The sequence below is a fragment of the Dipodomys spectabilis genome, unplaced genomic scaffold (assembly GCF_019054845.1).
Source record: "Dipodomys spectabilis isolate Male_0828 unplaced genomic scaffold, ASM1905484v1 ptg000032l, whole genome shotgun sequence".
Lineage (NCBI taxonomy): Eukaryota > Metazoa > Chordata > Mammalia > Rodentia > Heteromyidae > Dipodomys > Dipodomys spectabilis.
In genome coordinates this window covers 9282923-9299815 of record NW_024870709.1, presented here as the reverse complement: position 1 = coordinate 9299815, position 16893 = coordinate 9282923, and the positions used below count along the sequence as shown (strand labels likewise).

The following is a 16893-nucleotide window of genomic DNA, read 5'->3' as shown; positions in this document are numbered from 1 at the left end:
AAAAATATTGGGGCAGTTTTAACATGGAAATTAGAGCAGTTTCAATATGGAAATTCGTTTTACCATTATTATATAGATATGTTGTTTGATGCTTAGAGCAAGAAAAACATCATTAAGTAAAATAGCATTACTTTTGCCTTGTTTAACTATATTTTAGATGTTTATAGATTGTGAGTGTTTCAGAAAGGTTAAAAATAGAGTACTGGTTATCTTACCCATGTAGTTGTAACTCCTCTGTATGGTATTCTCACAATATAAAAAAATAAAAAAAACTTTATTTGCTTATGGAAATACTTCATTAGTTTATTTTTGCATAGGCAAATTTTTGAAGAAGTGAGCATGGCAGTGTTTTTATTTAGCAGCCATAGACTCAAAGATGTCTGAAATTGAGTGGAACTCTAGAATTCATCTTATATAACTATTTTTAGTAAAAGAGGAATATTTACTTTTGGAGAAGTAAACATAAGTAAACATACAGTTTGTTCATTTAAAATGTTTTCTACATGATTCAAAGTAATTGCTATTAAACATTGTCATTATGTTATATTGTAAGCGTGTAATTTTATACAGCCATTTCTCAGAAATTTTACTTAGGTACTTTACAGACACACTCATGTGTGATACAGACACACACATGTGTGATACACCGAGACATACTTTGTATTATATAACATTTTTGTTCAGTTGTTTTTTTCTGGTACTGTAGTTTGCTCTTGGCTGTTGTACTGCTTGAGCCTCATCTCAAGCTTAGCATATTAGAAATAGGTAGAGTCTGTTAGACTTTGTTGCTCAGATTGGCTTCCAACTGCGATTCGCCAGTTCTCAACCTTCTGAGTAGCTAGGATGACAGGCATGAGATACCAATATTTAGCCTGTTGGACTTTTTTTTTTTTTTTTTGAAAAACAGTGCTGATCTGTTACCATTGCCTTGCTCTTAAAGAGAACTAACCCTTGATATTACTTAAATAAGATTAGCATTAAATGATGCTTTTCCTGACACATTACCCAGAACTTAAGTAACTAAAATCCTCAAAATTTATGCTGTGCTTATTTTTTAGGGTACAGACTTACATAATATTTTTTTGCTACTTTCTTCCCTTTGCTTAAGAGTTCTGGAAGCCAGTATAGCAGAAAATAAAGCCTGTTTGAAGAGGACTCCCACAGAAGTTTGGAGGGATTCTCGAAACCCTTATGATAGAAAAAGGCAGGACAAGGCTCCTGTTGGACTAAAGAATGTTGGCAACACTTGCTGGTTTAGTGCTGTTATTCAGGTAAGGGTCTTTATTCAGCTTTTATTTGATTGGCATAATGGCAGTGAAAGTGGCATTGACTGTGCTTCTTTTAACTTGTATACTTTAAGTGTAAGTGCAGGACACAAGAAATCCAAAATATTTTTCTATAGCTATCAGAAGCTAGTTTGACCCTCCAATTTAAATTCCTAGTCCATCTGTTTATTTGATGCCATTTTAAAAATAAGCAGTGAGCCACTTGTTTCAGTACCAGATACTAATAGAAACCTCGTTACCTCAGAGCTATTTGGAGCTACCTTTACCTATTCTACAAAGTAGAATAACTCATCTTTTAGCAAATATTATTGTTGTTTCCTGTAATGTAACATTCAAACTGTTTAATCTTTGTCCCAAGAACAAAATATATTTGATATTGTTAATTATACATAGACATGTGTGTAAAATATATACAGTATGTTTTTTAATCAAATTCCTCTTGCCACGTGCTGGTGACTCACATCTGTAATTCTAGCTACTCAGGAGACTGAGATCTGAGGGCTGCAGCTCAAAGCCAGCCCGGGCAGGACTCTTATCTTCAATTAATCACACAAAAAAAGCTGGAAGTGATACTGTGGCTCAAGTAGTAGAGTGCTAGCCTTGAGCAAAAAGAACTTAGGGAGAGCACCCAGGCCCAGAGTTGAAGTCCCAGGACTGGCAAAAAAAAACAAAACAAAAAAAAAAAAAAACCTATAAATAAATAAATATATATATACTGTGTATGATAGATTCTGATATTTCATACAGTACTATGAAATTGTTTATTACAGTGACTATTCTTCATTTGCTCTCAAAGCATTCATGCATAATCAGTATTCCTAGGCTTTTGAGGTAGATTTCTATTGCTAAAGTTTCCTGAGTACTATGTTTTCTTATAGGTATAACTATTTTAGATCACTGTTACTAGCAGTTGGTGAATACATTTATTGGTACCTTATTTATTTTTGTGCTAGTCATAAGGCTTGAACTCAGGGCCAGGAAGCTGTCCTTGAGTTTTTGTGCTCCAGGCTAACACTCTGCCACTTGAGCTACAGCTCCACTTCCTGCCTTTTAGTGTTTAATTAGAAATAGGTCTCATAGATGTTCTAGCATAAACTGGCTTTGAACCATGAACCTTAGGTGTCACCCTCCTAAACATCTAAGATTACAGGCACAAGTCACCAGTGTCTGGCTACTCTTTTTGTTTTTCCCCAAGATATTCCACAGGAATGTTTTAAGTTCTTGACTATGTTATATACCTTTAATTTTGAGAAAACTACTTGCTAGCTATATAATAACATAAAGAGCTTTTTTTTTTTGAGGGGTCTGGTCGTGGGGCCTGAACTCTGGGCCTGGGCACTGTCCCTCAGCTCTTCAGCTCAAGGCTCTACCACTTGAGCCACAGTGCCACTTCCGGCTTTTTTCTTTTTGCTTATGTGGTGCTGAGGAATCGAACCCAGGGCCTCATGCATGCAAGGCAAGCACTCTACCACTGAGCCACCTTCCCAGCCCCAATAAAGAGCTTTTAATAATATATAGTATGGCTTTTAAAAGTTGCCCTCGTATACATTTGTGCTTTGCAGTAGAAGTATGGGTAAGTATTGTTACTGAACAAAAGTAATGCATAAAAATACAAGAAATTTGAAATAGGTTTTCTTCTGTTAGTTGGAAGAGTTTTGTATATTAGTAGTATATTTATTTATCAGAAATATGTCTCTAAGAACAATGATTTTCCAAATTTTGTCAGCAGAATTTTCTCTTAGATATCTTAAATAATTCTTTTTCAGTCATTATTCAATCTTTTGGAATTTAGAAGATTAGTTCTGAATTACAAGCCTCCATCAAATGCTCAAGATTTACCTCGAAATCAAAAGGTAAAATTATAAAGGATTTACAGAGTAATACTGAAATGCTGTTTATATCCTGTCATCTTATATCCATTCATCTTGATGAATTACTGATTCATCAAATGAGATTAAGAATGTTTTAACTTGCTATAGTAACTTCAGACCCTTTGTCAGTATATTGTAAATAATAATAGTATTCCAAATTTCCACTCAGGACCTCTCTATTGGGATTGCTAAAATTTCAGTAACATTTGTAGGCTACAATGTACAATTCATTATCTTTTCTCAATTTACTCTTGAAAAATTATAGGGAAATCAAAATTTATTTTCAGTTGCTTGTTCAGAAGAATCCTTAAAAAAAACAAAAACAGATTTATCTATAGTATCTTTACAGTCAAATTTTAACCTTCTGTTTTGGAAGCTAGTATTGTGTAAAGTGAGAGCAGACAAACTCCTAGGCCTGATCGACTGGTTTAGTCACTTAATTTTTCTTTGTTAGGTTCCTTGGTCTGTAAAATACAGAAAATAATAGCAGTTATTGCATAGAGTGCTTGAGGGGATTTAGTGAGAGTTTAAAAGTACCTATAGTATTTAAATATTAGGTGGCAGCCATTGCCAGTTATTATATAGTACTTTTACTTTAAAGACTTTAAAATGTAGGTCTCATTTGTGCCCAGATGTTGATACTTAACAGGAAAAACACTGACTGTGGAGATGAGATGCTGAGGTACAGGGATTGAGTGGTGTTTGTCATAAACTGCCTGAGCCCTAAAGTAGCAAGAAGGTGGTAAAGTTTTAGGTTACAGTAAAGTACTGAACTTCTTGTGACCTATTATTGTAGTGCTAAATTATTAAATGATGTTTTTCTTTTAGGGTTTAATTTTTAAGACAACTTTTTTTTCTGCAAACATGTGAAACATTCATAAAGCACTCTGGAAGGGATATTACTTGATGTAAAACCAACTTTTCAGGCTGTAATCTCAGGTTGTGAAATGTCAGGCTTGAAAGCAATTATGTTTAAAAGAGAACTGACTCTAACAACATCTCATACTCCTGAAAAATTAGGCAAAAGCTCTCCAGTCTTAGTAGTTTATACTTGGCATTTCCTGGACTATTCTTTCCTTTGATCACAATTTGTTATTATCAGTAATTCTTTTTTAAAAAAATTGTCAAGGTGATGTATAGAGGGGTTGCCGTTACATAACTAAGGTAGTGGTTACATTTTTTGTCTAACTTGTTACTCCTTCCCTCATTTTTCTCCCTCTTTCCCTCCTTCCCCAAGCCCCTCTTCCCGCCCCTAGGTTGTGCAGATCATTCCCAACATACTGTCTTGCATCGCTGTTGCGTAGGTTCCCCCTTTGTCTTTTGTCTCACTGTTTGGTTGTTCCCCTTCCCTTCCCTAGTTTAGATAAATGTATATACAGTACCCAGGGTACCAATCTCAAGTATAATTATTTGACATTATGTAGTTATTTATGCTTACATACCTGTATTTTCATGACAGACGTACATATCTCTACATATCTCTGTATATGGTCTTGATCTTTAATTTTTCTCACTTAAGTAATTTGAGAGCTTTATTTTTTATAGTTGAATAAAAAGTTTCTTTAAACTTTAAGAAGTGTTTATTATAGCTTTGTTTCCATAACCAGGGTTAGTGAGGCCATGAACATGCTAGAGAAATGTACAATCAGCCCTCCTCCTCCTCTCCCTCCTCCCTCTCCTCCCCTCCCCTCCCTCCCGCCCTCCCTTCCTTCCTTCCTTCCTTCCTTCTTTTCTTTCTTGTTTGTACTGGAGTTTTAACTGAGAGCCTTACATTTTCTAGGCAAGTTCTCTACCACTTGAGTTGTAGACCACTCCATTTCTGCTTTTCCTATTTTTTGAATAGGTTCTTTGCATTTTTGCCTGCGTGGATCTGTTTGGATCTATGTATAGTTTCCATGTAGTTGGATTGCAAAAGTGCACTGCAATACCAAGGTTGTTAGTTGAGATTGTTCCCCTTTTTTCCCATGCTGGCCTGTAACTATGATCTTCCTACTCCTCTTTTCTGAGATGGGAGGATTACAAGCATCAGCCACTCTGTATGGGTCTAGAGATATTTATTTCTTGCAATGAAAGGATTAGTAGCATATCCGGGTATTTTTTATTTTTCTCAGTCATGGGGCTTGAACTCAGGGACTGGGCATATTATCCCTTTTCTTTTTTGCTCAAGGTTAACGCTCTACCACTTTGAGCCATAGCTCAAAAGTAATTAATTAGAGATCAGAATCCCAATAGATTCTCCTGTCCCGGCTGGCTTCAAACCACAATCCTCAGATCTCAGCCTCCTGAGTAACTAGGATTATAGACATGAACCACCAGTACCTGGCCCAGATATTCTTCTGATTTAGGGAGTTAAAACAATTTCTCTCATTATTTAAAACATACATTTAGGAGACTACTGTATCATTTTATATAGGATTGTCTGCAGTTATTTTCCAATTTTACATGGTGCCGAATTGATGCCATTGAAGCAAATGTGATGATATAAGTCCTTGTCAGGCAGTGATTTGTGTTATGCTCACTTGAGATCATAAAAGACCCATTTTTAAATAAGGTATCAGTGTAACTTCTGCTACTTATTATTTAATGTCAAATTTACATCCAACTTATGAATTGTGTACTGCTATATTGAGCTTAAAAATGAATACATTTGGGATCAGTTTAGTCAAATCCCAGAGATGCCATTTGCAGCTAACCACCAAAAGTTGCCACAGATATTTATATAGAGAGTGAGAAGAACAGATTGCGTTTGATCTGGTTTGAACATTGATAAATTGGGCTTCTTCTTGAAATTGAAACTATTTTTTTCCACTTATGTTTGTTTAAATTGTTTGTAAGTTTATGTTGAGAATGGTGAGGTTACTAGAAAAACTAAATCATTTCCTTGTCCTCAAAGGAAATCTGGATTAAAAAGTTACAAATGGAGACTAAAACACAATAACTGTTGAGAATACAAAGAATAAATGTCATATATAATAGAAATCAGTACATAAATATCTGGTAATGGCTTATAATTAATCAAAGGCTTAGATTAGTTGAAATCTAAATTTAGGACAAAAATTTCCACATGAGCATTTCTGTCTCCTTTCCCCTGTATGGGAATGAGAATCAAATACAAGGGACTGTGTATAGTTGAGGAATGCACTGTATTTAGAAGCTAATACCTGAAAGACTTTTGAAGTTATTCCCACCTTCACCCCCCAAAAAAGAAAAAGAATTCGGGATATATGTATTTAACCATGCAGAAGTGACAGAGACTGGATTTATAAGTTTTAATAAGTGTTTAAAGGATTCAGCATGTTGCAATATATTTTCTGAATACAAGGAACTTGTTAGATATCAACCATAGAAAGGTATCTAGAACATCTCAGTAATTAGGAACTAACATGTCTCTAAATATGCCAAGGAACCTACAAAAATTAGAAATTTTAGAATATTCTGAACAGAATGAAAATTGTAACATGACCTGCCAAAATTAGATTCATTAAAGCAATGATTAGTGGAAAACTCACCTAGTAGACACAGAAGAGATCATATTAATGAACAACTGCTTGCATAGCCAGAAATTAGAAACAAGCATGAATCTCAAAGTTGAAGAAAGGAGAAAATGATAAAATAAAAATAGGAATCACTGAAGTAGACATTAGAAAAAAACATAATAGAAAATTAGTGACTGCAAAGCTGCTTCTTGAGAAAATTAGTACAATTGTTCTAAAGACTATGGATCAAGGAAGAAAATACAGAAACTAGGACTATAAAGGCTGAGAAAAGGGAAGAACACTTTACATTCTGTGTATGAGAGATCTCATAATCAAAAGACAAGTATGTGGAAGGCCACAGCTGATGAAATCCGCTGATGTAGAAGTACATTACCTGAAGTGACCTACAGTCTCAGTAAGCCAATATTCCACTAAAATACTCAACTGCCATGTTTTTACAGAAAATTGACAGAGAGGATTTTGAATTCAGAGCAAGTCCTTGTCTACAAAAGTGTACTTTTAGTTATTTTTCAGATAGGCTCTTAGTTTTTGTCCTGCAACATCTTCTCCTGCCTCTGCCTCACCCTGTGGAATTACAGATCTGCACAGTGATGCTTGGAGAACAACTATTTCTTTCTGAACTATAGATTTCTAGGCAGATATTATGTAAAGATACTTAATACCTGTCTGTAGTGATTTTGTTAATGATAATTTTTGTAAACTTGGAGTTTCTCTCATATTTATATTAGAATTGGTACTGTAAGAGCTAAATATAAGAACTGCTTATCCAGTTTGTTGTCTAGAAGCATTCCACCTGATTATGTAAATAATTACGTTTATTAAATATTTCCTTTTATCTCTTTTAAAACAAGTAGGAAATAATTGATAACATAGGTTTTTATTTTTTTTCTTGAGGGTTTGGTTGAATACTTTGTGTAGCAAAATGTTGCTTAAGGGATTCTGAACACTTTATCTTTGAGAAGGTTGCGGTTTTATTGAGAGGAACATTAAAATTTTAGAGTACTAAGAGAAATATGTTTTAGTGTCATAGTGGGATCTGATTTAATACTAGATTCATATACTTAGTAAAAACCAAAATTAAGCATAGCAATTATAATTAGATTGCATTTAATATGTTATAAACTGAGGACAGTGTTTCTATAAATAATAAAAAATCATAAGTAGCAAAAATGAAAAATAAATGTAAATACTATTTGCTATTTATTAAATTGCTAAGAAGTATTTAGATAAAGTCATAGTATTGGTCTAAAAATTGGGAACATCCCATCAGCAATAGTAGGTGGAGATTCATAGAACTTGAAGACATTCTTACGTTGGAGTTGTCTAGAAAGGCTTACATGGGTTTATTGGGGGAACGACTTAGAACAGGGCCTGGCCTGTAGTGAGCGCTTATTGAATGTTGGCTGTTATTATTGCTTTTGTCAGCAGCAGCTGGGTCTTGCTGAATGGGAAGGATTATAATAAACACACTCAAATGCAGTGGATATTCTTGGCTGAGTAATGACATGATATGCTGTGAATATATAGCATTTGTGCTGAAATTGTGAACCAGCCTAGATCTTCTCTCTTCTTGTTTGATTTTTAAGTCTTATAGATAATGCCACTGTTATTATCTTTAAGAACAAAATAAAGTGCTGTATTTTTCCATAATATGTATTAGTTATTTTAATTTTGGGTTATGGTTATATGACTGGTCTAGTGAAGATTTTAATCTTCACTTAGATTTTTGTTTTCTTTGTAGGAACATCGAAATTTGCCTTTTATGCGTGAACTGAGGTACCTATTTGCACTTCTTGTTGGTACTAAAAGGAAATATGTTGATCCATCAAGAGCAGTAGAAATTCTTAAGGATGCCTTCAAATCAAATGACTCACAACAGGTATTTGATCATTAAACATTTTTGTCTATTGAATCCTATAGATCCCTGAACAACTTTTCCAATAATGTGGAAGTAATGTGAAAAGTAACATACATGCTGGCTTTTAACAGAAGATCAGTTTTGAGCTTCATAAGATTGTGGACTTAACTTACATTGTATAAGTTGTTAGTTTTGAGATTTTTCAAGACTGATCTAGTTGGAAACCAGCCTTTGAAAGATGAGCACATGGAATTTTGTGTGTAGTGTTACCCACTTTCAGTTCTTTCAACAGAGAAAGTGCTTTGTTTGTACATTATTCCATGAAAAGCTTAAAGTTTGCTTTCTATTGAGCAGTGAGAAATTATTTAACTCATGTCATCATTATCCTCCCATACTTAACCAGCTTAATAGCTTTGAGTATACAATGTAAAGTACACACATAGAAATTTGTGACTGTTTTTGTTACATACCCATGTGATTGAATATATCAGACAGTATCCTAAGAATATGTTTTAATGATTTCACTGCCCTGGAATTAATTACCTGCAATATTAAAAAGAGATTGTGGACTTAATTATTAAGGTATTGGTAATTAGCTTTAGTAATCTGCCAAATCTAACAAGTATCTTGGTAATGGTGATACCGCTTAAAAATTATTGAATCAAGAAACTGAATTGTCAAAACAAAAAGCACTAATTTTCTAAAAGAGAGGCAGTGATGATCCATTAGGAAGTTTATTTCTGTGGATGGTACTAAATTTTTTTTACAAGCTTATTTGTAGAGAGAGCAAGCATGTATGCATGTATGTATTACCCAGTAAATGGCTATAGCGTATTTTAAAGTATTAATTATTTACTGGTTAAAGTATAAAAATTCGTTCTATGTGAAACATTTCACATGATGTTTGTGAACAATTAGTAATTATATTTTTTAAAAGCTGACTCTAGGTTTTATGTGGTAACACCGTTTTTAGTATGCTCAATAAGACTTTTTCTTTTTCCACAGCAAGATGTGAGTGAATTTACACACAAATTATTAGATTGGTTAGAAGATGCCTTCCAAATGAAAGCTGAAGAGGAGACGTAAGTTACCATGAAGTTTAATGATGAGAACAGTAATTTTATAAATAGCATTACATTTTTACTCCTATGTGCTCCATGTCAAAAAAGAAATAGGAACCAAGACATACTTGTGAAAATACCAGTATTACTTGTATTACTAGCAAGCTCTTTGGGATTTGTGGGCACACATTCTCATAGCTTTTAGTTTCCACCTAGACATCAATGTAGTTCAGAATCTAGCCAGGATGATCTAAAATGTGATTGCTGAAAGGGTTCTTTTAAGTGCCCAGTCAAGTTCCTTCGATTCTACAATCATTATTAACAAGGAGTAACAGATTAATGGTGGCATCTCCATTAATATCTCCTGTGACCAGTGAGTTGTTAAATCTCCATTTGTTTAAAACTTTTCTATACTCTCTGTGGCTATTGAACTCTAATTTCATTATGGTTTGGTAGGTTACAAGAAGTTATTTCAGTTTTCTTCTAAGCCAAGAAGTTATTTCAGTTTTCTTCTTTATAGTTTGGAATATGATGTATTTTGGATAATGTTTCATGGGCTGTTGAGAAGGATGTATATTGTGCAGCTTCTGGATGAAACACTGCAGATATCTGTTAAATACATTTGATATATGTATCATTTGTTCTGAGATTTCTTTGTTGACTTTTTGTCCTATCTATTGGTAAGAGGCATTAAAGTCTCCTACTATTAATTGTTCTTAGGTCTGTCAGTGCTTGTATTTCTAGAAGTGTTTATTTAGTAGACTTACCCAGGTCCATCTGCTATCTGGTGTGTGTCTGTTAACAACTGCAATTTCCTTTAAAAGTTCATTCCTTTTTCAATATAAAGTGACTTTTGTCTCTTCCAACTGATTTTAGTTTGAACTCTGATTAGATGTATGGCTATGTACACACACACCTGTATGGGGATCAAGGCTGTGGAAGTTGAATGTAATAGATCCAAGTAGAAGGGTTCCGTCTCCATCAACAGTCACCACAAGAGCCAGGGACAGGGTAGTGAAAACTTTAGAAGCCTTAGGCTCAAAAGTTTCTTGCCAGCCTGGCCTTGGACAATGGAATTGTCCTCTACCCGGGAAGCTTTTAGCCATAGACAGCAGCCACAACCATGATTCCTTATAAGTCTCAGTGACCTCAATAGCACCTCTGCTGTGTGACCTGATAGTGGTTCATGAGGCTCCTCTCTGTCGTGTTTTGGGCAGCTGCCTTTACCTTTTTAGCTATAATGGTGGGCTGTGCCAAGTGTTATGAGTCTCTTTTCTAGTCCTTTATGGGCAAATACAATGGGTGCCATTCTGTCTGGCACATCTCACAATCAGAATTTTCTGTTACCTGGTAATGCCACTGCCTCTGGTGTCTAACGTGATGTTGTATTTTGAGACAGTTTATGTTTATCTGAGGGACCCTGTCAAACACACTCCCTCTCCTCAACCAACTCTTGCAACTCAAAAATCAATAGCGAAGTGTTCTGTGAGTCATTGAACTCTGATTGCTCCATCTATGGAGGCTTCCAGAGGAACTTAGTCCCAACATGGGCACTTTCTCAGGATAGTGGCTTACTGCTGAATGCTGAGACAGGGGAGCCACAGAATGTAGGGAGTATTATACATGTGAAAGAATATCAAACAGTCTGCAAGAGATTATTTAAGCATGCATGATTACAGCAGCAGTATTCACAAGTGCCAAATAATAGAAACAAACCAAATTCATCAAAAGATGATTGAGTGAGCAAGATGTAGTGTGTTGAAACAATGAAATATTATTCAGGAACTTTGACACATAGTATGACATGATGAACCCAGAAGATATTATCCTGAAATTAAGCTAGTCACCAAAAAAAGACAAATAACCCTAGAGATCTATGCAGAATGATGGTTGCCACAGGCTGTGGAGAGAATGGAAATGGATTGGTTAGTGTATAGGATTTCAGTTTTAAAAGAGAATAAGAGTTCTAGAATTTGGGCTGGGATTTAGCTCAGTGATAGAGCACTTGGCTAAGAAAGTTCCATCCCCTGGGTTCGATTGTTAGTACCAAAGAAGAAACGACCAAGTACAAAAAGTTCTGGAGTTTGCTTGTATGATGGGAAACAAAAGTGGCTAGTGTGGTATACTTTGTGTTATACTTTGCTAGTATGATATACTTTGTGTCATTTTATCACAATTAAAAAACAATTGACAGGGGCTGGGAAGGTGGCTCAGTGGTAGAGCGCTTACCTTGCATGCATGAAGCCCTGAACGCTTACCTTGCATGCATGAAGCCCTGGGTTCGATTCCTCAGCACCACATAAGCAAAAAGAAAAAAGCTGGAAGTGGTGCTGTGGCTCAAGTGGTAGAACGCTAGCCTTGAGCTGAAGAGCTGAGGGATAGCGCCCAGGCCCAGAGTTCAGGCCCCACAACCGGACCCCCCCCAAAAAAAACCCAAAAAACAAAAAAACAACTGACATTAGTGGCGGCTCATGCCTATAATCCTAGCTACACAGGAGTCTGAAATAGGAGGGTCATAGTTTAAAGCCAGCCTGGGCAGGAAAGTCCAGAGACTCTTCTCTCCAGTTATCTACCAGAAAAACTGAAAGTGGAGCTATGGCCCAATTAGAAGAGTACTAGCCTTGAGCACAAAAGCTCAGAAACAGTGGCCAGACTGTAAGTTCAAGACCTACCTCCAGCATACACATATAGACACGGACACAGACACACAGACACACAGACACACACACACACACACACACACACACACACACACACACGAAAAAAACAAAAATTAAAGAGTGAGTTAGAGTGTGGCTTACCATGTACTTGCAAGCAAAAGGACAGAATTTTTTTTGAATAGTATTAAAGAGGAACATACAGCCTGTTGTATTATTGAAAGAATTAAGTGATATACCACTCTTTTTCTAAGGATTGAATGGTGTCCTTTGTGACACATTCATCAAAAGCATGTGTTTCTGGCTGGGAAAGTGGTTCAGTGGTAGAGTGCTTACCTCACATGCATGAGGCCCTGGGTTGGATTCCTCAGCACCACATAAACAGAAAAAGCTGGAAGTGGCGCTGTGGCTCAAGTGGTAGAGAATTGACCTTGAGCTGAAGAGCTGAGGGACAGTGCCCAGACCCATAGTTCAAGCCCATGACCAACAAAAAAAAGTGTCTTTTTAGTTTTTTTGTGAGTTTTGAGGCTTGAATTTAGGGCCTAGGCCCTGTCCCTGAACTTCTTTTGCTTAAGGCTAGCATTCTACCACTTTGATCAATAGCTCCACTTCTGGTTTACTGGTGGTTAGATGGAGGTAAGAGTCTCACAGACTGTCCAGCCTAGGCTGGGTTTAAACCGTGATCCTTCAGTCTACTGAGTAGCTAGGATTATTGACATGAGCCACCAGGGCCGGCCTGTCTTTTTTAAACAGTATTTACAAATCAATTTGATTCAAATACAAAATGTAGCAAAATATTATATATGATGTTTGAGTACAGCACATTTTAACACAACAAAACCAAGATAAGTTGTGTTTGGGGGACCACATAAATACTTTATTTAGGTCCTTTTTTTTTTTTTTTTTTGCTTTTTGACATGGGATCTTTACTGTATAGCCCATACTACTACTCCTCCTCCCTTGGCTTTCTAAATGCTGGCATTAGGTACCTAGTCCAAAATTGTTTTTGTGTTTGCTTACTTCAAAAAGTATTAAATTATATGAAAATGTATTTTAAAATTATTTGGCTGATTCACAGATAGCCAATTCTACTAGCAGTGTGAAACTTACAGTAAAGGATAGAGTAGGTTCTTAGTGCGTCTGTTTGGAGCTGGTGATTTTTGGATTACATTCACCGTTCCATGTAGGAAATAATAAAAGTAGGGACATTGTTTTACCTCATTCTCCGTCAAGCCAAATTGTGCATTTTTAAGTATATGGTTGAAATATATCATGATAATAGGAAAAAGCAGACACTTTGTGAGCACCAACTATGATGTGTCTTTTCTAAGATTGGTCTATGTAATAACTCATTTTAACTCTTGTCACAGTTTTCTGTGAGTTCAATTACATCACTACTTTTAGTTGCCAGGTGAACAAAGTAAAGAGTAAACTTCCTTGTCTAGGTGACACAGGAAATAACAGAACTGTGTGCATGACAGCCAATAAACGTTCCCATCTTGTTGTATATTATATTTTTATTAATGCTTTCCCTGCTATTTATAGATCTAAAATTATAGACTTGTGTGTTAATTTTTAATATCCTCAGGGATGAAGAGAAGCCAAAGAACCCCATGGTAGAGTTGTTCTATGGAAGATTCCTCGCTGTAGGAATACTAGAAGGTATGGTTACACATTTTCTCTTTATTGCAAGTGAAAATGACACTACCCTCCGTTGACTCTTTTATATATATTTTTTTCTTTTCTCTCTCTCTTCCTTTCTTCCTCCCCCACCTACTGGAATATGAAGTCTAGGCCTTGTTCTTGCTAGGTAGGTGCTTGCTCCACTACTTGAGCCATACCCCAGCACACTTTCTTTCTTTCTTTGTCAGATAAGAGTATAGCATTTTTGCTTCTCGTGGGCCTCATACTGTAATCCCTCTAATGTCACCTCCCAAGTAGCTGGAAATATAAACATGTGCTACCATTCCAAGCTGTCATTGGCTCTTATTTTCTGGTTTATTGGTGCTGGAGTTTAAACTCAGATCTTAATGCTCACCAGGTAGCACTCTAATACTGAGCCATGTCTCCAGATCTTTTTGCTTAGTTATTTATTTTTTTGTGATAGGGTCTCACTATCTGCCATGGTGCACTAGGAATACAGTCCACCTGTTTTATTTAGGCTTCTCAACATAGCTGGGATGTCAGATGCACTTCACGTTATCATCTTCCCCTTATAGAAATGGGCCTTTCATAGGCTTTTCTGCCTGGGCTGGCCTAGAACCACAGTCCTCCCAATCTCAGACTCCTGCATACCTTAGGGTAATAGGCACATACCATTGTGTGGAATGAGAAAAGGGTTTTTCAAACCCTGCTGCCTGGGATGACAATGAACCATGTTCCTCCCCCTTTTTAGTCTCCTAAATAGCTAGGTATGAGCCACTATCCTGGTGCCTGGCTTCAGTGTCATTTTGATGTATTATTACTCATCATGTTATCTCCAGGCTGGTCATTTAAGTCCAGTCCTGTGCCCTTTCCATACATGTATACGTGTGTGCATGTTTGTGTGTTTGATTTCATCTACATTTGTAAATTTCTGTTAGCACCTCAGCCCATGCTATTTTATTTCTAGATGGCTTCTGCAATAGTTACCTAACATTCTATCACCCATTGTACACAGTCATAAAAGCATTTCAGAGACATGTCCAATTCCATTATTCTTAGAGGTAACTGAGCAACTGTTCATATTCAGAATGTAGTATAAAAGATTTCTATGAGGTTTCAGAGCCTTATAGTCTCTATGAAACCCTGCTATACCTCATTGTCTTCTCCTTGTTTCTCCATGTTACACTGACCTTCCTTACATGAAACATGCATTAACATACTTTTTATGCCATTCCTTGGCCAAGAGTATTACATAGTCTGCAACAGTCTGACCTGGCAAACTTCTATTCACCCTTCAAATCTCAGCCTGAATATCACTTTACCTTGATAGTCTTCCCTATGGTATCCACTGCCCCCCCCCTCCCAAGACTGGATTTGGTCTCCTTCTGTACCCCCTCATAGCACACTGTGTGTGTGTGTGTGTGTGTGTGTGTGTGTGTGTGTGTGTGTGTGTATCTTTTTAATTGCTAGCATAAAAGAAGAATTAATAATTTATAAGTATGTGTGAAATAATTGTGTATGATATGTTGCAAACAGAAGTGAAGTTATTTTTTAGTTTAGGATCACCTCTCTATGCTAACTGCTATAGGTATGTCCCTGGGTAACATGATATCTTGCTCTTAAAAATACTTCTTGCAGCTGGGCTCTGGTGGCTCACACCTGTAATCCTAGCTACTCAGGAGGCTGAGATCTGAGGATTGTGGTTCAAAGCCATCCCAGGTAGAAAAGTCTATGAGACTCTTACCTCTAATAAATTACTCTGAAAAAGCCAGAAGTGGTAGCATGGATCAAGTGGTAGAGCACTAGCCTTGAGCACAAGAGAGATCAGAGACAGCGCCCAGGCCCTGAGCTTAAGCCCCAGGACTGGCAAAAACAAAACTTCTTGCAAGAGTTATTGTGTTTCTGCTTCTCTCTCCCTCCCCTCTCTCTCTCTCTCTCTCTCTCTCTATGTATGTATGTGTGTGTGGGGGGGTAACTAATATAAGCACACAGGTGTATGAATCAATATATCTATAAACTAATGGGGAAGTTATACTATTTGACACAGAACCTGAGTGTTAAAATTTTGAGGTTTAGGAAAGAATCCGTAAGTATTCTTTTGTGGAAAAACTCCTTTGAGGGATATTAATCAGGTCAGCTTTTCTTCTTCCTATAGGCAAAAAATTTGAAAACACTGAGATGTTTGGTCAGTATCCACTTCAAGTCAATGGATTCAAAGATCTGCATGAGTGCCTAGAAGCTGCAATGATTGAAGGAGAAATTGAATCTTTACATTCAGAAAATTCAGGAAAGTCAGGCCAAGAGGTGAGGTTAGCATTGCTATTACCCTCTTGTTTGCTCAGGTCTTTCCTACACAGACATAAAGCACAATTCAGTATTTTAATTATACGGTTCTTAATCATTGAAAAATAATTCAGAAACATAATTTTGGAGATACTTACATTAGTTTAGATAGACTTGGAAATATGAACAGTTAATATGATCTATAGTATATGTGAAATTCTCATTTAAACAATTTATTAAAACATTTTTTTGTATCAGTCTGTCTTTGGTATATTGCTTAATGTTACAGTACCTTTGAATCATGGTATTAGTAGCATATCAGACCTGGAAGTTAAGAAACGTGCACTACTACTAGGGCAGATGTTTATACTGGTACTTGTTGCTTACATCGGGTATTGGGATTTGCATACATACTTTCTGGTTGATTACATAAGGTCAGATGGAAGAACTTGCTTTTTCAACAAAGAAGTGTAACTTTCTGTTAAATATGTGTAATCTCACAAAAGCAAGTACATTTTGAGAGAAAAATCTGTTTTTTAAAAAATGTTTTAAGAGTCCTATATTTCCTCTAGAAATTATCTTACAGAATTATGACAAATTTAAGAGCACTTTGACTGTTAATGGTGATTATGTAAATCTTTTCGAACTGCAGAAATTTGTTCTTAATATTAGACCATTATACAGTACGGCAATGATGCTGTGCTTAGAGATAATATTAAAGTTACCTTTAATGACC

The 16893-nt window shown here is 36.1% G+C and overlaps 1 protein-coding gene across 4 annotated transcripts in view; it reads left to right on the top strand.

Annotated features, from left to right (window-relative positions):
- The window catches only part of Usp25 (ubiquitin specific peptidase 25), a 104254-nt gene that overhangs the window by 37468 nt on the left and 49893 nt on the right, over positions 1-16893 (top strand). For all 4 annotated transcript variants that reach the window (XM_042676790.1, XM_042676789.1, XM_042676788.1 and 1 more), the window contains exons 5-10: positions 1109-1271; positions 3053-3139; positions 8396-8533; positions 9518-9594; positions 13819-13892; positions 16030-16178. In XM_042676790.1, coding sequence (XP_042532724.1) covers positions 1109-1271; positions 3053-3139; positions 8396-8533; positions 9518-9594; positions 13819-13892; positions 16030-16178 — 688 coding nt within the window. The remainder of the gene's footprint in view (positions 1-1108; positions 1272-3052; positions 3140-8395; positions 8534-9517; positions 9595-13818; positions 13893-16029; positions 16179-16893) is intronic.